The sequence below is a fragment of the Salmo salar genome, chromosome ssa06 (genome assembly GCF_905237065.1).
Source record: "Salmo salar chromosome ssa06, Ssal_v3.1, whole genome shotgun sequence".
In the NCBI taxonomy this organism is placed as follows: domain Eukaryota; kingdom Metazoa; phylum Chordata; class Actinopteri; order Salmoniformes; family Salmonidae; genus Salmo; species Salmo salar.
The window spans coordinates 54,242,139-54,263,296 of NC_059447.1; the positions used below are offsets into that span (position 1 = coordinate 54,242,139).

The 21,158-nt window shown below is 40.3% G+C and overlaps 1 protein-coding gene across 11 annotated transcripts in view; it reads left to right on the forward strand.

Annotated features, from left to right (window-relative positions):
• The first annotated feature begins 311 nt into the window (after nt 1–311).
• LOC106607646 (serine/threonine-protein kinase MRCK beta) overlaps nt 312–21,158 on the forward strand; it is a 145,913-nt gene continuing 125,066 nt past the window's right edge. For 5 of the 11 annotated variants that reach the window (XR_006770272.1, XR_006770273.1, XR_001329245.2 and 2 more), the window contains exons 1-2: nt 313–1,262; nt 17,368–17,459. Coding sequence is in view for 7 of the 11 variants with exons in the window: in XM_045720720.1 (XP_045576676.1) it covers nt 1,088–1,262; nt 17,368–17,459 (267 nt within the window). In the remaining 4 variants the exon portion in view is untranslated. Of the gene's footprint in view, nt 1,263–17,367; nt 17,460–21,158 lie in introns of all 11 variants that reach the window. The other 6 variants (XM_014204806.2, XM_014204807.2, XM_014204809.2 and 3 more) reach the window with 4 other exon arrangements.

The window sequence follows — 21,158 nt, forward strand, 5'->3', positions numbered from 1 at the left end:
TTATAACACATAGATTGTAATATGGCTTTTTTTTCCTGGTTTAGCTTCCCATGTGATTTTCCCACACTTCTCCGTTCAGGTTCAGCCGTGGGGAAAGACTCCATGAAGATAACCTAAGATGTAATGACATACGTGACGATGTAAACGGGCACAAGACTCCGTGAAGATGACGTTTGGCGTAATGAAAAACGTCACGATGTGTACAGGGCATTATTTGATGTGTATATTTTCTGACACGCAAAGACCCAAAAAGCGTTCCATATGAAAGCACCATTGCTCCCAGTGTCCGTCAATCATCCATAGAGTTTCCGGTGTGGGCAGGCGGGGGCTCCATGTTCCCTGGTCTCGACTCTTCTGCAAACTAGAGAGAGACAACGCTGGACACGATTTCAGCCACACCGGCTACTATTGGAAGCTATTAAGAAAAAAATGTTTAATCTTCGAAAAGACAGCCACTCCCCAATTTTGTGGGCATACCGCTCTTTAGCAGTGTTGAAGAAGATTTATTGGGCATGCGAATAAGTAGATAATCCGACCGGTCAACCTGAGATTCGACGGGAGGAAAACACGACATCACTTGTCGGGATTAAAGCAAATGGGACCCACTGGGCCTCGAGTCTGAGTGAAGGGAATACGGTGGCGACGCTTAGAACAAGGCAAATCTATGGATAAACATTGTTTATCAAAATGTCGGTATTTTCTTTTTTCTAGCTAGCTAGCAAATTGGAGTTTGGGATTTCAGGGGTGTATTCATTAACTCTTGTAACGTTAACTATTTATTGTTTAAGCACTAATCGGAAGCAAACAGTGCAAACTAAACGGGGAGGGACCCACCTGAATGTGTCCAATAAACTCATTTTCCTTTCAAAACGTTTCCGTTTGGAGTAAGCGGTTTCTGTTTCAAAACGTTTTGCAACATACTCGGCATAATGAATACACCCAAATGCTCCACTTTGGCAAAATAAATCTTTACTTTTTCGGTTGCGCTTGAAGGGGGTAGGGTTAGATTTCTTCTTCCATACCAACTCGGGGAGCGATTTTTCGAATAAGAGAGTGGTAACTAACTTAGCTCATTGATGATAGGAAAATGTCAGCGAAGGTACGCCTGAAGAAGTTGGAGCAATTGCTCGTGGACGGAACCCAAAAGAATGCAAGTTCACTGAGCGTCGAGACACTTCTGGATATACTGATATGTTTGTACAACGAATGCAGCAACTCTCATTTGAAACGAGAGAAGCACGTGACAGACTTTCTGGAATGGGGTAAGTTTTTAAATTTGATAGCCTGTTCTGATTTCACGGTCTGTGACAGGGCTCGTACTCTTTTTGTGCAATTATACATTCTCCGTTACTTGTAACCAATCTATGCTAACTCTGTAGCTGACAAGCTAACTGCATTTCTGATAATGGGATGGCCTAACTCAGTCATTTGGAATAATTACATAAAGCTTTATTAACATACTCGCACTTAAACCAATTAGCCTAATTAGGCTACTTCTATTTAGTCATGGTACATTGTGCATATAGTTGGTGAAATAACCAATACCGTCATGATCATTCTTTGTCGAAACCTCTTTACACTAAACATTCGTTTCTGAAATGTGGCCTGGTTAGTGTTCTCTTACAGAGGTGAATGTACTGTTTTTATTGGATTGCTTGTCTATCGTGACTAAGTGTGTGTGGAATCAAAATACAAACAGAATGCACTCAAAAGGATTGTGTTTTGTCAGGGAAACCAGTTGCTGATTTTTGGCCTTGCTTCAGCCTGTCTTGTCAGGCACTGTTTACATTTTACTTGTCAGAGCTGTTCTACAAATGTGACCACATCTCCAATTTGAACCTCATGCCCAAGGAATGGTGTTCAGAATCAGGTGAGGGTGAGGCTCATAACCTCTTGGTTTATAGTTTCCAGGTCAAGGGAAATGGAGGAATGTTCCAACTTAAAGGCATTCATTTAGCAAAATAGGCAAATTGTTATTATTCAGAATAAATAACAAGCAAACTATTCTTTGTGACAGAATTCCTCATGTTTTATGTCAGGACCCCCCCCTTCCCCTCCCCCACACACACACAAACTGTAGTCCACCCTGGCCTTTGGGCTGCAGTCATTCGATACAATGAGAGGTTTCTCTAACTTGGGCTTTTCATTGACACCATTAATGAGATTACACCCCAGTGTGTCAGCTCCTGAAAATACGGTTGTTGTCATCAGAAGGTGCCACAACTCCGTTTTCACTGTCCAAGAGAGTTCAGTGCACCACTCACTCCTCCTTTGGTCCTGAAACTGTCTTAAGTCAGCATCTTAAGAGGGGGTGAGAGAGTATGGCTGCACAGATTCCTGCCCTACCACTGGATTCATAACATGGGCTCATTTGGCCTGTTTGTGAATGGTCCTTTTGGAATTCAACCAGGGCAGCTAAATTATACTGTAGCGCAGGGCTCCCCAACCCTCTTCCTGGAGATCGACAGTCCTGTGGGTTTTCAGTTCAACCATACTTTAACACAACTGATTCTACTTATTAGCTGCTCAACAAGACCTTAACTAGCTGAATCAGATATGCTAAATTAGGGTTGGACTGAACCTACAGGACAGTAAATCTATAGGACCATAAATCTCCAGGAAGAGGGTTGGGCAGCCCTGCTGTAGCGTAATAAACTAGTCCCAAAACCCTACACATGATATGTGACCGTCATGTCCAAGAGTCAAGTTTATCTCTGTGGTCTTGGTCAGATCGAACACCTCAGGGTTGTGTTCAGTTATCACAAAATGGGTGAAGGGTAGAGCGATATACGCTACCGGTCAAAAGTTTTAGAACACCTACGCATTCAAGGGTTTTCCTTAATTTTTTACTATTTTATACATTGTAGAATAATAGTGAAGACATCAAAACTATGAAATAACACATGGAATCATGATGAACCCAAAAAGTTAAACAAATCAAAATATGTTTATTTGAGATGCTTTAAATAGCCACCCTTTGCCTTGATGACAGATTAGCAGGCTCTTGGAATTCTCTCAACCAGCTTCCTGAGGTATTCACCTGGATTTGCATTTCAAATAACAGGTGTGCCTTAAGTTAATTTGTGGAATTTCTTTCCTCTATGTTGGAGCCAATCTGTTTTGTGAAAGTAGGGGAGGTATACAGAAGATAGCCCTATTTGGTAAAATACCAAGTCCATATTATGGCAAGAACAGCTCAAATGAGCAAAGCGAAATGACAGTCCATCATTACTTTAAGACATGGTCAGACAATGCATAAATTTAAGAACTTTGAAAGTTAAAGTGCAGTCGCAAAAACCAAGCGCTATGATGAAACTGGCTCTCATGAGGACTGCCACAGGAATGGAAGACCCAGAGTTTCCTCTCCTGCAGGGGATAAGTTCATTAGTTACCAGCCTCAGAAATTGCAGGCCAAATAAATGAGTTCAAGTAACAGACACAGCTCAACATCAACTGTTCAGGGGAGACTGTCTGAATCAGGCCTTCATGGTCAAATTGCTACAAAGAACTACTACTAAAGGACACCAATAAGAAGAAGAGACTTGCTTGGGCCAAGAAATATGAGCAATGGACATTTTAGACCAGTGGAAATTTGTCCTTTGGTCTGGAGTCCAAATGGGAGATTTTTGGTTCCAACCGCCGTGTCTTTGAGACGCGGTGTGGGTAAATGGTTGATCTCTGCATGTGTATTTCCCACTGTGAAGCATGGAGGAGAAGGTGTGATGGTAGGGGGGTGCTTTGCTGGTGACACTCAGTGATTTATTTAGAATTCAAGGCACAGTTAACCAGCATGGCTAACACGGCATTCTGCAGCGATACGCCATCTGGTTTGGGCTAGTGGGACTATCCTTTGTTTTTCACCAGGACAATGACCCAACACACCTCCAGGCTGTGTAAGGGCTATTTGACCAAGGAGAGTGATGGAGTGCTGCATCAAATGACCTGGCCTCCACAATCACCCTACCTCAACCAAATTGAGATGGTTTGGGATGAGTCGGACCGCGGAGTAATGGAAAAGCAGCCAACAAATGCTCAGCATATGTGGGAACTCCTTTAAGGAAAAAAAAAGCATTTCAGGTGAAGCTGGTTGAGAGAATGCCAAGTGTGCAAAGCTGTCATCAAGTCTAAGGGTGGCTATTTGAAGAATCTCAAATAAACATTTTTTAACACTTTTTTGTTGTTGTTGGTTACTGCTTGATTCCATGTGTTATTTCATAGTTTTATGTTTTCACTATTATTCAGCAATGTAGAAAATAGTAAAAATAAAGAAAAACCCTTGAATGAGTAGGTGTTCTAAAACTTTTGACCGGTAGTGTACATTTTGCATACAAGGTACTTTTATATAAAGCAATCACATAACAATAATACATTACCAAACAACATAAGCGCTTTAATCTTACCCCTCAGTCACTGTCAGCATCCCACCTATCACCCTAGACCACCCTTGTTTGGTTTCCATGTGCCATATATTTTTCAATTGTGCTTTAATGTTTTAATTTTTTTTACCTTTCCTGAACCTGTGAACAGAAACAAGCTACATAGGGGCAATACCAGAATAAAATTATCTATTGATTGTCTCTTCGCAGCAAAATCTACAGTGCTGAGATTGGTGTATGTGTATGTATGTGTGTGTGTGTGTATATAGCTCTCTCTCTCTCTCGCTCTCTCTCTCGCTCTCTCTATATAGCTCTCTCTATATAGCTCTCTCTATATAGCTCTCTCGCTCTCTCTATATAGCTCTCTCTATATAGCTCTCTCTATATAGCTCTCGCGCTCGCTCTCTCGCTCTATATATATATATATATATATATATATATATATATATATATATATATATATATATAATCTCATTCTGCTAGTAGCAAGAATTGTATATCATTTAAATTGAAAAACTCTTAAGAGTTGAATCAAGGGTAGTTTTTTTGTACCAGTTCATAAACCATGTGCCATGGAATTGGTACATCGAATGCTCTTCCCATTTATTTTGCAACCTGTATTGGGCAGCCAATTTCTATCTTAAATATATGGCAGGCAAACAAGTTCCCTACCTTTTGCCTTTTCCATTTTTGCGGTAATGCTGTAATCAGTTGGTTGTAAGTTTGGATTGAGCAGACATTCCCATGTATTTTCGATAGCTGCACATGTGACATAACTCCACTGTTTATATTCATTAACATAATACAATAAAATAAATCCATGTTTATATTAATCAGTATATTTGAGTTTAACCATAACAATTGTTGTTTTATTTGTTATATATTTTCTGGGGGATAAAACTAACATTTTAACCAGCTTTGTATGGCTTGTTTAAGAAAGGACGATACTTTAAAAAAATGTCATTCTTAATTAGTCGTAAATTAGAAATTGCAATCTGTATAAAGGCAAATGCAATTTTTGAACAAAGGATGAGCCTTTTTTAATAATCTACTGGTGAACCATTTTGGGTTGAAGTATGAGTGAAGCTTTTGGTGAGAAATTTAAAGCTTTAATATTTACATTTTTTAGCCCCCCCTAGTTCATATTCATTATATAAATAGGCACGTTTAATTTTGTCTAGCTTAGCATTCCAAATAAAAATATTTTTTCCTCATATGATTTAAAAAAACAAGTCGTCTGGAGTAGGCAGCGCCATTAGTAAGTAAATATGTAAACTATCATAGGACCGAAGAGTTAATCAATGTGATTTTCCATCAAGTATTTACCTCTCCATGGTTGCAGAATCTTAACTATTTTTGCAAACTTTTTATTGAAATGAATTGTGGTAAGTTAATTTATATTTTTTGAGATGTGAATACCAAGTAGGTCTACTTCACCATCCGCCCATTCTATTGGTAAACTACAAGGTAGTACAAACACTGTCTTTTTAACGATCCAATATGTAATATGGTACTCTTGTCATTAATTTGGTGTTAGTTCAGAGAGGCTAGAAAAGTGATCAAGCTTCAATGACACTGCAGGGATCTAGATTGTGGACTTAAGAAAAACATTGATACATTGATACTTTTTTGTTTTTATCCCCTCGATTTCTAACTCCTTGATGTTCATGTTGGTTCCTATTTTAATAGCTAGCATTTCAATGGCCATAATAAATAGATATGGAAACAATGGACACCCTTGTTTTACTCATCTTAAAAGCTCAATACTTTCTGAAAAGTGACCATTATTTACTATTTTACATCTGGGGTTGCTGTACATAACTTTAACCCATTGTATAAGAGATTCAGCAAAATGTAAAGTCATCCTGGTATTTATATATAAATTCTAGTCATACTTTATCAAATGCCTTTCAAAATCTGCTATGAAGACCAGGCCTGGTATCTTTGTTTGTAATGTTCAATTGTTTCAAGTAATTGTCATTATCTCCAATATATCGTCCATTTAAAAAAAACTGTATGATCAGGATGAATATATCTGGTAAAACCTTTTTATTCTATGTGTTATGCATTTAGCCAGGATTTTTGCATCACAACATTGAAGTGTAACATTTTAAAAGGACTGGATATTTATACTTTTTTAGTAGTAATGAAATCAGACCTTGTTGTTGAGTACTTGAAAGTCTACCATTTTTATAGGAGTAATTAAAACAACCTAATAATGGATCTTTGAGTACATCAGAAATGGTCTGATATACAGTGGGTATATAAAGTCACCACCCCTATTCAAAATGTACACCTTTTGCCTTACAGCCTGAAGTGAAAACACTATCAGACTATTTTTCAGCTTTATTTACACACAGTAACCCACTATCCTTGTGAAGGAAAAAAAAAATCCCGAAAATGTATTAAAATTAGAACCACCTTGTGCTTGAATTATAGCCATGAGTCCCTGAATATGTCTTCACTAACTTTGCACACCTAGACTGTGCAATATTTGCCCATTCTTCTTTGCAGAATTGTTCAAGCTCAGTCAAATTGCATGGTGACCTCTCATGGACTGCCCTCTAGTCATTCCACAGATTCTCTGTGATTTAGGTTGGGACTCTGACTAGGCCACTCAAGGACATTCAACGTGTAGAGGTAGAGTGTTCACTTATCCAAATAGGTTAATTTACTGTTACTTACACATTTTTCCCCCCAAAAATGTAAGTGTTTTCATTTCACGCTGTAAGGCAACAAAATGTGAACATTTTGAAAAGGGGTGGTGACTTCCTATACCCACTGTACGTGGTATACCATCAAGCCCTAGTGTTTTTCCAGACTGAAAAGATTTAATAGCCTCAGTTCCTATTCTGTAAATTGGTCTTTCTGGAAAAATATTAATTTTACTTTTATTATTTTTAGGAAGTAAATCCTTAGATAACATTATTCAGTGGAAATGGAGGAGACTGAAATATTTATATGCTTATAATTTGGTGAATCATGGATGATATCTAGGTCTGTTGTCACCAAGACCACCTGACGCACCTTTGTGTCCTAAGGCAAACCCTTGGCCGCCAACTGGCGTAGGCCAGAGGGAAATATGGGTAGTCCCGTGATAACATAATTCAATACTGACACCCTTCACTAACACATTCAAAGCCCCGTAGGTCTATTGCATATCTATGAGGGTGCTTTTGAAGAGAACTAACCAAATTAACATGGAAAACAGTCAGAAAAAAAAATAGTAACAATAATAGATCATATTAATAGAAATAATAACAGCACAATATTTATAGATCATATTAATAGAAATAATAACAGCACAATATTTATAAAGTCATGCTCATATTTAGAAAGTCCTAGCAAGGCTATAAGATTGAATTGTTTTGGAGAAAAAAATAGAAAAAAAATGAAGAGAACTGTATGTATCAATCACACACAGTTGAAGTCGGAAGTTTACATACACCTTAGCCAAATACATTTAAACTCTGTTTTTCACAACTCCTGACATTTAATCCTAGTAAAAATTCCCTGTTTTAGGTCAGTTAGGATCACCACTTTATTGTAAGAATGTGAAATGTCAGAATAATAGTAGAGCGAAGGATTTATTTCAGCTTTTATTTCATTCATCACATTCCCAGTGGGTCAGAAGTTTACATACACTCAATTATTATTATTTGGTAGCATTGCCTTTTAAATTGTTTAACTTGGGTCAAATGTTTTGGGTAGCCTTCCACCACCTACCCACAGTAAGTTGGGTTAATTTTGCCCCATTCCTCCTGACAGAGCTGGTGTAACTAAGTCGGGTTTGTAGGCCTCCTTGCTCGTACACGCCTTTTCAGTTCTGCCCACACATTTTCTATAGGATTGTGGTCAGTGCTTTGTGATGGCCACTGCAATACCCTGACTTTGTCTTTGAGCCATTTTGCCACAACTTTAGAAGTATGCTTGGGGTCATTGTCCATTTGGAAGAACCATTTGTGACCAAGCTTTAACTTCCTGACTGATGTCTTGAGATGTTGCTTCAATATATCCACATAATTTTCCTCCCTCATGATGCCATCTATATTGTGAAGTGCACCAGTCCCTCCTGCAGCAAAGCACCCCCACAACATGATGCTGCCACCCCTGTGCTTCACGGTTGGGATGTATTGATCAAAAAGTATTTGATCCCCTGCTGATTTTGTACGTTTGTCCACTGACAAAGAAATGATCAGTCTATAATTTTAATGGTAGGTTTATTGGAACAGTGAGAGACCAGAATAACAACAAAAAAATCCAGAAAAACGCACGTCAAAAATGTTAAATTGATTTGCGTTTTAATGAGGGAAATAAGTATTTGACCCCTCTGCAAAACATGACTTTGCCAACAAGGGTTTTGCCACTTGTTGGATTTTTTTGTTATTCTCATCTCTCACAGTTCAAATAAAACCTACCATTAATATTATAGACTGATCATTTCTTTGTTACACTGGCAATACTAAAGTGCCTATAAGAACATCCAATAGTCAAAAGGTATATGAAATACAAATCGTATAGAGAGAAATAGTCCTATAATAACTACAACCTAAAACTTGTTAACTGGGAATATTGAAGACTCATGTTAAAATGAACCACCAGCTGTCATATGTTCCCATGTTCTGAGCAAGGCACTTAAACGTTATCTTTCTTACATGGCACATATTGCACTTTTACTTTCCCAACACTTTGCTTTATATTATTTAAACCAAATTGAACATGTTTCATTTATTTGAGGCTAAATTGATTTATTATATTAAGTTAAAATAAGTGTTCATTCAGTATTGTTGTAATTGTCATTATTACAAATAAATACATGTTAAAAAAATCGTCCGATTAATCGGTATCGGGTTTTTGGTCCCCCAAATAATCGGTATCGGCGTTGAAAAATCATAATCGGTCGACCTCTAGTAGCTATCACTCTCAGCCACGTTGTAATCTTCGAGTCCTTCAACATTTGGTTGTTTTACATACAATTTATCGACCACTAGACGAACATTCTGCTTCTCTGCTCGGAGCCTTTTGAAAGTGGGGTACAGGGCATTTCATAGGGAAATTGTTTATTAATAAAGAATGGGGTGTTCTTCAGTTCCCTACCCTGTTGTAACAAAGCAGTTTTCATTTTGTAGTGAGTTGGCATATTGCTACGATCGGATGGGGGCTTCCCTAACCTCCCCTCTGCCACCGAAACTGAGGCCTTTGAAAATCAATTGTATCCACCTATTCTTCTGTCATCTTGGTTCATTTTCATCAACACCTTCACTTTTTCCTCCTTTGACTGATAGTTTTTGTTTTCATCCTCCTTTATTCCCGTTATAACAATATTTTTCTTCATTCTTCTGCACTTTAAAACCTCTTTGGGATAGGGGCAGTATTGTCACGTCCGGATGAAAAACGTGCCCAGAGTAAACTGCCTGCTACTCAGGCTCAGAAGGTAGGATATGCATATTATTAGTATTTGGATAGAAAACACTGAAGTTTATAAACCTGTTTGAATGATGTCTGTGAGTATAACAGAACTCATATGGTAGGCAAAAACTTTAGAAAAATCCAACCAGGAAGTGGGAAATCTGAGGCTGGTAGTTTTTCAAGTGAAACCCTATCCAATTTGTAGTGTTAACGGGGTCATGTTGCACTTCCTAAGGCTTCCACTAGATGTCAGTCTTTAGAATGTTGTTTCAGGCTTTTACTGTGAGTAGGGAGCGAACAAGAGGTCCTGGAACCAGGTGTCCCAGAATAAGGCACGAGTTCAGTCACGCGCTCGGCCTTGGGAGCGAGCTGACTTCATCTTCATTCCTAAAGAAAGGAATCGTCCGCTTGGAATTATATTGACGATTTATGTTAAAAACAACCTAAAGATTTATTCTATACATCGTTTGACATGATTCTACAAACTGTAGTATAACTTTTTTGACTTTTCGTCTGGAGTTTGCATGCGCGCGCCTGGAGTAGTGAACCTGACACGCGAACAAAATGGAGGTATTTGGACATAAAGGATGAACTAAACGAACATTTATTGTTGAACTGGGATTCCTGGGAGTGCATTCTGATGAAGATCATCAAAGCTAAGTGAATATTTATAATACTATTTCTGAGTTTTGTTGACTCCAAGATGGCGTGTTTCTGTTTGGCTTGTTGTTGTCTGAGTGCCGTACTCCGATTATTGCAAACGTGTGCTTTCGCCGTGAAGCTTTTTTGAAATCTGACACAGTGGTTGCATTAAGGAGAAGTTTATCTATAATCCTATGCATAACCCTTGTATCTTTCATCAAAGTTTATGATGAGTATTTCTGTAAATTGATGTGGCTTTCTGCAAAACCACCGGATGGTTTTTAGAGGCAAAACATTACTGAGCATAACGCGCCAATGTAAACAGGTTTTGGATATAAATATGAACTTTATCGAACAAAACATACATGTATTGTATAACATGAAGTCCTATGAGTGCCATCTGATGAAGATCATCAAAGGTTAGTGATTCATTTTAGCTGTATTTCTGGTTTTTGTGACGCCTCTCCTTGCTTGGAAAATGGCTGTTTGGCTTTTCTTGTTAACCTGTTAGGGCTAGGGGGCAGTATTTACACCGCCGGATAAAAAACGTACCCGATTTAATCTGGTTACCACTCCTACCCAGTAACTAGAATATGCATATACTGATTACATATGGATAGAAAACACCCTAAAGTTTCTAAAACTGTTTGAATGGTGTCTGTGAGTATAACAGAACTCATATGGCAGGCAAAAATGTGAGAAGGTTTCATTCAGGAAGTGGCCTGTCTGACAAGGTGTCGTTCTTCTTGTCTCTGTTTATTGAAGAGTGAGGATCTTAGCTGTCCCGTGACACTTCCTACGGCTGCCATAGGGTCTCAGAAGGCGGTAAAAAGCTGAATCGTGGCTTTGCAGGCTCTGGCTGAAAAAAAGTAGCGCGTTTGGGTAGTGGCTGGTTACAGTACTGTGAGACTCAGGCTCGTGCCCGCGTCGACCGAAAGCTTTGTTTACTTTCCTCTGTTTAGCTAAAAGGAGATTCCCGGTCGGAATATTATCGCTTTTTTTACGAGAAAAATGGCATAAAAATGGATTTTAAACAGCGGTTGACATGCTTCGAAGTACGGTAATGGAATATTTAGATTTTTTTTTGTCACGAATTGCGCCATGCACACGACCCTGATTTACCATTTCAGATAGTGTCTGGGACGCACAAACAAAACGCCGCTATTCGGATATAACGATGGATTATTTTGGACCAAACCAACATTTGTTATTGAAGTAGCAGTCCTGGGAGTGCATTCTGACGAAGACAACAAAAGGTAATCAAACTTTTATAATAGTAAATATGATTATGGTGAGTGCTAAACTTGCCGGGTGTCTAAATAGCTAGCCCGTGATGCCTAGGCTATGTACTTAGAATATTGCAAAATGTGCTTTCACCAAAAAGCTATTTTAAAATCGGACATATCGAGTGCATAGAGGAGGTCTGTATCTATAATTCTTAAAATAATTGTTATGCTTTTTGTGAACGTTTATCGTGAGTAATTTAGTAAAATGTTAGCGAATTCCCCGGAAGTTTGCGGGGGGTATGCTAGTTCTGAACGTCACACGCTAATGTAAAAAGCTGGTTTTTGATATAAATATGAACTTGATTGAACAAAACATGCATGTATTGTATAACATAATGTCCTAGGGTTGTCATCTGATGAAGATCATAAAAGGTTAGTGCTGCATTTAGCTGTCTTCTGGGTTTTTGTGACATTATATGCTAGCTTGAAAAATGGGTGTCTGATTATTTCTGGCTTGGTACTCTGCTGACATAATCTAATGTTTTGCTTTCGTTGTAAAGCCTTTTTGAAATCGGACAGTGTGGTTAGATAAAGGAGAGTCTTATCTTTAAAATGCTGTGAAATAGTCATTTATGTTTGAAAAATTGAAGTTTTTGTATTTTAGAGGAGTTTGTATTTCGCGCCACGCCCATCATTGGATATTGGAGCAGGTGTTCCGCTAGCGGAACGTCTAGATGTAAGAGGTTTTAAGTTGCTGACGAGCTATTTATTTTCATGAACTGAAGTTCAATTTCAATAGGCAAATGAGGCAACCTTGCTAATACTCACAAGGATTCCTAAGAGTAATGAAAATGACTGCAGGTTCTACTGGTCATTGTTTTCAGGCTGGTTGTATTGGTGCTAGCTAGGTACCAAGCTAAAGCTAGCTACCCCAGAAGTTGCGGTTTAACAAATGCTTTATTACTAACGTGATATTGTAACTGCATCGTTCGTGGCCGGTGTTTGCTTGTTTGCAGACTTTTTTTGTCCATAATTCCACTTTGACATTATGGGATATTGTGTGTAGGCCAGTGACATAAAATCTAAATGTAATCCACTTTTTAAATTGACTAACACAACAAAATGTGGAAAAATTCAAAGGGTGTGAAGAGACTCGGGTGACGAAATTGAATTTTGAAGTATATTACATTATTTCTCACTGGTAATACATAGTAAATCTGAGTTTGGTGAGTACCAAACTTGGGTGTCAAAATAGCTAGCCTGTGATGGCCGGGCATCTACTCAGAATATTGCAAAATGTAGGACATAGCGATTGCATAAAGGAGTTCTGTATCTATAATTCTTAAAATAATTGTTATGTTTTTTGTGAACGTTTATCGTGAGTAATTTAGTAAATTCACCGGATGTGTTCGGTGGGAATGCTAGTTCTGAACGTCACATGCTAATGTAAAAAGCTGGTTTTTGATATAAATATGAACTTGATTGAACAAAACATGCATGTATTGTATAACATAATGTCCTAGGGTTGTCATCTGATGAAGATCAAAGGTTAGTGCTGCATTTAGCTGTGGTTTTGTTTTTTGTGACATTATATGCTAGCTTGAAAAATGGGTGTCTGATTATTTCTGGCTGGGTACTCTCCTGACATAATCTAATGTTTTGCTTTCGTTGTAAAGCCTTTTTGAAATCGGACAGTGTGGTTAGATAAAGGAGTCTTGTCTTTAAAATGGTGTAAAATAGTCATGTTTTTTTGAGGTATTTGTAATTCGCGCCACGCTCTACCATTGGATATTGGAGCGGTGTTCCGCTAGCAGAACGTCTAGATGTAAGAGGTTAAGGTAAACATGCTTAAATTATATTTAAAGCGTCCTCTTTAACATCTTGCACTGCACGTCCACAAATCGTAGTTGCTTTGACATGAATGGCATTCATTTAAGGCTACCAGTAATCTATTTAATTAAAAGACAATGGTTCTTCTTTCCATCAGTGTGAACAGCTGATGCCTCTGTCACTGTGCTGCCCGTTCTCCAAGTGGCACTGTCCTGTGCCAAGCGTATACTCTCTGGATCTGTTTGGGAGGCTAAAGCAGCTGTCAAAGCTGCAGGCACCCTCCTGCATACTGAACATTCTAAGGCATAAAGAACTACCAACTACCGAAAATGGTTTAAAGTCACGCTGCTAGAATTGTCGAAGTACTCTCTGTACTGAATACATTTTTCCAAAAAAGCAGCTCAAGTGTAGGCAGAGACCTAATTAGAGTTTGAGCTATGAATGAAAAAGCAATAAACTGCTCTCTACATTTCCATTCACGCTATTGTGATGTTTGCCAAAAAAGTGCAAATAATTTAATGTTTGCGGAGATTGGGTGCTAAATTTGCAGAGGGACAGTGGTCCTATAAAAAGTACATTAATACAAAGCTTCTGTAGCTGGTGTTTCACTTTCAGCATGTAATCATTCTGATTGCCGGTGATGGGAGTTTATTGTAATTGACAAGATGGGGTTTTTGTGAATTACAGAAATAACACAATTTAGGCTGAGAATATGAAAGGCTGGTCTTCGTCTTCAAAGGGTTTTGCTTTGATAATGTTGGCACTTCAATCGACATAGGACACCTGATGGTTGTGTGAAGACACTAGTGTGCAAGTCATTTTCGTTGTCACTTTCCTTATACTAACAAGGCCCACGTGTAGGCCTATCACTGTCGCTCTCTTGTTATGCATATGCAGAGCATCAAATCGAGATTATAATCTGAGAGCTCATTTCATAATGATGGTTTACGGAATCGTTCAGGCAATCCAGTGTTTGTGTTTGGGTGATTGGTGGGTGGTCACTTGGCCCACCGCTATCTGCTCTGTCTCAAGGGGACACTGCCTACCCACATTTTTATTGGTTAAGTAAATCCTCACCACCTCACCCAATGTCTTGAATGCTGCGAGGCTTCAGTGAAACAGTAGGGACCAATCACATCAGGGATTTAAAAAAACCTAACAGGGATCTGAAGGCAAAGGGTGCGCTCAGTTTTAAGTTGTCAAAATCATCAATGCTAATGGTCCACAGTTTTTAGCATGCACGTTTGTTACATTTTGTGGTAGCCATTACTCCACACTTCATGCGTGTATCGTGACCCTTTTGTGAGCTCCATTGCCGAGCCGTAAACCCGTCATTCTGTGTGTAGGCTCTGAAGCATCTGCCCAGTGAGAGGAACTGATGCCTGATTTCCACCACAGAAGGGAACGAATGTCTCGTCTGTTTAAATGAACACAGCCGAGAGGCAGGTTGCTCCCTCTGTTTAGAGAAAAAGGCTTGGGAGTGATAAACGCACTGTACGCCATCCCTCCTCGCAGGCTCGGCCTGCATGTCCTCATATGGTGAGGAGTGCTGAAGATTGGCTCCTCGCAGGCCCTGATTGGGTCCGTGCCAGCCCTCCCACAGAGCCTTGTAAACCTGGGAGGAGGGATGGCGTACAGTGCCCACAGTCTGTGGCTGTGTTGTGAGGTCTGTTGGCCATACTGGCTCATGACTTAGTCTGCTGTTTTGGTTGTCTGTCTTGACCAGATCACTATGGAGACAGGTTTATTTTCCAAGTAAGCATGCTCAAGTTGATTTGGCTGCCGTTTCCCAAATAGTTTGGAGTTAAGGCATATTTAAACAAAGAAAAGTATCAGCACTTGGAAGCTAGGGATGGGCACGGTTAATCGAATATCCGAACGGAAAAAAATATATAGTCCTATTTTATCAATGGAAAGACTGTCTAAGTTAAATAATTATCTATATGACATTGCTACACACAAGGATATACTATGACATATGAAATTCCCACAAAAACTTTAGTTTTTTTTGACAGTCATACCGTAGCCTACACGGGTTTCACGCCTTTGTTGTTATTGTCGGGCATTCAAAGTGACACTAGGCTACAATCGGGCTCCATGTTTAGCTATCAATGTCCGAGACCTCTAATCAATGCAAAATGGAATTAAAATTACAGAATTCAATTGGCTAAATGAGGAGTAGGCTACAACAAGCAACCATCAGGTAGGTTGTTTTTCATTTGAATTAAGTCGTAGACGAGGACGGGAAGCAGCATAATATGGCTGGTGATCTTTGTTAGCTTCGATTTTAAGCAGTCAAGAGAAGCTCTACCAGATGGGATGATGGATAATATATGGGATCTCCAAGTTTGTTTCAGTAGCACCAGTCTGTATGGCTCTCTCCGTCCTGTGTGTAACTGACCGGCCCTAGCCCATCCCCCGCTCTGCTGTAAGCAGAGCTCCCAAGTCACGCAGGCTGCACATCAAGCTAGTTCCCAACTTTTTAACATTTTATTTTGACTATCTGGGTATCAGAAAACATTTCATGATTATTCAAATAGTGATATTATTTTAAATGCCCATCCCTATTGAAAGCCTAAGTAACATTTTCTATGCAGTTGCTAACATTGCCGCAAACCCTCTGATCCCATTTTGTATGTAACACATCAGCATGACAAAGATAAGTTCATTGGATAATGTTGACAAATGGTCTAATGTAAAACATCAGGGTCTTTGAAATTTGTGTAACAACGTGTGGATATTCACACAGGTTCGTCCTATGGTTGAGAAACTTTGAGGTACACAGACCGACTGCTCGTGCTTCATGCATGTGCTAGCAAGGCTCATGTGACCGAACTGCTATACTAAAACAGATTCACCTAACATATGAAACAACAGGGATATTATATTTACATTTACATTACATTTAAGTCATTTAGCAGACGCTCTTAACCAGAGCGACTTACAAATTGGTGCATTCACCTTATGATATCCAGTGGAACAACCACTTTACAATAGTGCATCTAAATCTTTTAAGGGGGGGGGGGGGTTAGAAGGATTACTTTATCCTATCCTAGGTATTCCTTAAAGAGGTGGGGTTTCAGGTGTCTCCGGAAGGTGGTGATTGACTCCGCTGTCCTGGCGTCGTGAGGGAGCATGTTCCACCATTGGGGTGCCAGAGCAGCGAACAGTTTTGACTGGGCTGAGCGGGAACTGTGCTTCCTCAGAGGTAGGGGGGCCAGCAGGCCAGAGGTGGATGAACGCAGTGCCCTTGTTTGGGTGTAGGGCCTGATCGGAGCCTGAAGGTATGGAGGTGCCGTTCCCTTCACAGCTCCGTAGGCAATCGCCATGGTCTTGTAGCGGATGCGAGCTTCAACTGGAAGCCAGTGGAGAGAGCGGAGGAGCGGGGTGACGTGAGAGAACTTGGGAAGGTTGAACACCAGACGGGCTGCGGCGTTCTGGATGAGTTGTAGGGGTTTAATGGCACAGGCAGGGAGCCCAGCCAACAGCGAGTTGCAGTAATCCAGACGGGAGATGACAAGTGCCTGGATTAGGACCTGCTCCGCTTCCTATGTGAGGCAGGGTCGTACTCTGCGAATGTTGTAGAGCATGAACCTACAGGATCGGGTCACCGCCTTGATGTTAGTGGAGAACGACAGGGTGTTGTCCAGGATCACGCCAAGGTTCTTAGCACTCTGGGAGGAGGGGACAAGGGAGTTGTCAACCGTGATGGCGAGATCATGGAACGGGCAGTCCTTCCCCGGGAGGAAGAGCAGCTCCGTCTTGCCGAGGTTCAGCTTGAGCTGGTGATCCGTCATCCACACTGATATGTCTGACAGACATGATGGTGTAATGTGAGCTAGGTGTATGCCTGAAGTTTATTTTTTCCCATTTGTTTCTTGCAGTGAAGCCATTCACCACCACCGTGAAGGAGATGCGTCTGCACAGGGAAGACTTTGAGATGCTCAAGGTGATCGGCAGGGGAGCATTTGGCGAGGTAAGACTGCCTGAAACAACCAGTCATGCTTCAATTCAGTATAAAGCTTTATTGGCATGAAATACATGGGTTAACCTGTCACTATCGTGAGTGGAAAAGCTTTGAGAGCCAGAGAGGAGGTATGCCAAAGTTTGTCAAATGTTTTCAGACGTCCCAGGGCTACCTAGTCCCCCTCCCAGGGCTATCTATTTTGTAGATCCATATAGCATGCAGATCATATTCAGTGATGATATTTTCAGTGTTATCCACATAATTATTTTACGTTGCTATGGGCACAACCAAACAACGTAAGTGATGGATTCGACTTCGGCTTTACTTTCCTACTGCAGTGTGCCGGTGGCAAACTTCCTGAGTAAAGGAGTCAATTTATATAGCATTAAAGTAAACAAGTGTAAGTATAATTGTATATTTTTCATTAATGTTCACTAATGTTAGCTACACAATGTACTGAACAAAAATATAAACTCAAATATAAAGTGTTGGTCCCATGTTTCATGAGCTTAAATAAAAGATAGCAGAAAGTTTCCATACACACACAAAGTTTCTCTAAAATGTGCATAATTTCATCCCTGTTAGTTAGCGTTTGTCCTTTGTCAAGATAATCCATCCACCTGACAGGTGAAGCACATCAATAAGCTGATTAAACAGCATGATCGTTACACAGGTGCACCTTGTGCTGGGGACAATAAAAGGCCACTCTAAAATGTGCAGTTTTGTCACACAACACAATGCCACAGATGTCTCAAGTTTTGAGGGAGTGTGCAATTGGCAAGCTGACTGCAGGAATGTCCATCAGAGCTGTTGCCAGAGATTTTAATATGCATTTTTCTACCATAATCCACCATTTTAGAGAATTTGGCAGTACGTCTAACTGGCCTCACTACCGCAGACCATGTGTAACCACGCCAGCCCAGTACCACAACATCAGGCTTCTTCACTTGTGGGGAACGTCTGAGACCTGCCACCCGGACAGCTGATGTCGGTTACGACTCTGAACTGCAGTCAGGTCAAGACACTGGCAAGGATGACGAGCACATAGAGCGAGCTTCCATGAGACAGTTTAGCTTTGCAAAACCTAATAATTTCTGACCAAAACTGTCTCATGGAAGTTCACTCTGTGTGCTCTTCATCCTTGCCAGTGTCTTGACCTGACTGCAGTTCTGCGTCGTAACCGACGTCAGTGGGCAAATACTCACCTTCAATCTCCACTGGCAAGCTGGAGAAGGGTGCTCTTCACGGATTAATCCCAGATTCAATTGTACAGGGTAGATGGCAGACAGTGTCTATGGCGTCGTGTGGGCGAGCAGTTTCTGATGTCAACGTTGTGAACAGAGTGCCCCATGGTGGCGGTGGGGTTATGGTATGGCCAGGAATAAGCTACGAACACAATTACATTTTATCAATGGCAATTTGAATGCACAGAGACACCGTGACGAGATCCTAAGGCCCATTGTCGTGCCATTCATGCGTCGCCATCACCTCATGTTTCAGCATGATAATGCATGGCCCCATGCTGCATGGATCTGTACACAATTCCTGGCAGCTGAAAATGTCCCAGTTCTTTCTGGGCCTGCATACCAACCAGACATGTCACACATTGAGCATGTTTGGGATGCCCTTGATCAACGTGTGCGACAGTGTGTTCAAGGTCATGCCAATATACAGCAACTTCGCACAGCCATTGAAGAGTAGTGGGACAACATTAAACAGGCCACAATCAACAGCCTGATCACTCTATGCGAAGGTGTGTCACACTGCATGAGACAAGTGGTGGTCGCACCAGATACTGATTGGTTTTCTAATCCCCGCCCCTGCTTTTTTTTTTCTGTTACAGTATCTGTGACCAGTTATGTGAAATCCATAGATTAGGGCCTAATGAATTTAAAATTGACAGATTTTCTTATATGAACTTACTCAGTAAAATCGTAGAAATTCTTGCATGTTGCGTTTATTTTTGTTCAGTATATTTTCCTTTATTTTCCCCTGACCCTACAACCGCGCCCCTTATTGGAGTAAACTAATGGACAACGACAGTATAACATTACACTGTTGTAAAACGATTCTGTTTCGGATAGCAAGATTTTTATAGTTGAATCCTTATGATATGAAGTGATTGATACTGCATGAACACGCAGTGTGATTAAAAACAATTACCTGATAGCTATGTCAGTGAATTAAATCAGAAGGATGTACGAAATATGATTTGACCTTAACCAGGCAGGTTTCAAGGCAGCTCAGTCAACTGAGACCGTTCTCTGCTCTAGAAAAAGCTGACTCTCTCCACTGTTCTCAACCTCCTCGATCTATCTGCAGCCTTTGACACCGTGAACGATCAGATCCTCCTCTCCACCCTTTCAGGGCTGATTGTCTCAGGCTCTGCACTCTCCTGGATTGCATCCAACCTGGCAGGCCATTCCTACCATGCAGCGTGGAGAGTATCTGTGTCTGTACCATGTGCTCGCTATACTGGTGTCCCCCAGGGCTCGGTTCTGGGCCCCCTCTTTTCTCTTTACTTCAATTTCTCTGCTCTGTCATATCCTCACATGGTCACTCATCATTGCTATGCAGATGACACTCAACTACTTTTCTCCTTCCCCCAACCTTCCTTATTCTCCCATGTCATCCTGCTATTGTGGATACTCCACTGGCTTCCAGCCGAAGCATGCATCATCTTCAAGACCCTGGTGATTGCCTAGGGAGCAGCAAGGAGAACTGCCCTCCTTACCTTCAGGCTATGCTCAAACTCTACATCCCAACACGAGCACTCCGTTCCGCCACCTCTGGTCTTTTGGCTCTCCCACCCGTATGGGGGGGCAGTTCGTGCCCAGCAAAGCTCTTCTCTGCCCTACCTCTTTGAAGGGTATCTTAAATAACTCTCATGGCACCCCAACACAAAAATTGGTTATACACTAAGGGCCACATTGAAACAGAGGTGGTCCCTGCAGATATCTCCTTACTATTAACCTCTTGGGGCTAGGTGGGACGCTAGCGTGCCACCTGTGGTGCACTCCATCAACAGCAGGTGCATTTCAAGAGCGGCAAATTTGAATCCAAATAAATGTCAAAATTCAAATTTTTCAAAAATACAACTATGTTACACCATTTGAAAGATAAACATCTCCTTAATCTAACCACGTTTTACGATTTCAAAAAGGTTTTACGGCGAAAGCATAAATTTAGAGTATGTTAGGACAGTACATTTACAAGAGTTGTGTGTAATGTTTTGTCAAGTCAAAGACAGGGTCACCAAAACCATAAAACCAGCTAAAATGATACACTAACCTTTTACAATCTCCATCAGATGACACTCCTAGGACATTGTTAGACAATGCATGCATTTTTAGTTCTATCAAGTTCATATTTATATACAAAAACAGCGTTTTTCAACATTGATGTTGAGGAAATCGTTTCCCTCCAATAACCGGCAGTCAAGTCAGCGTCACAAATTAAATAATTAAAATTAGAAAACATTGGTAAAATATTATATTGTCATTTAAAGAATTATAGATTTACATCTTTTGAACGCAATCAACTTGCCAGATTTAAAAATAACCTTACTGGGAAATCACACTTTGCAATAATCTGAGCACTGTGCCCAGAAAAATACGCGTTGCGATACAGACTAGACGTCATGTTGGGGAGATCTAAAATCGAAAATACTATGTAAATAATCCATTACCTTTGATTCTCTTCATCAGA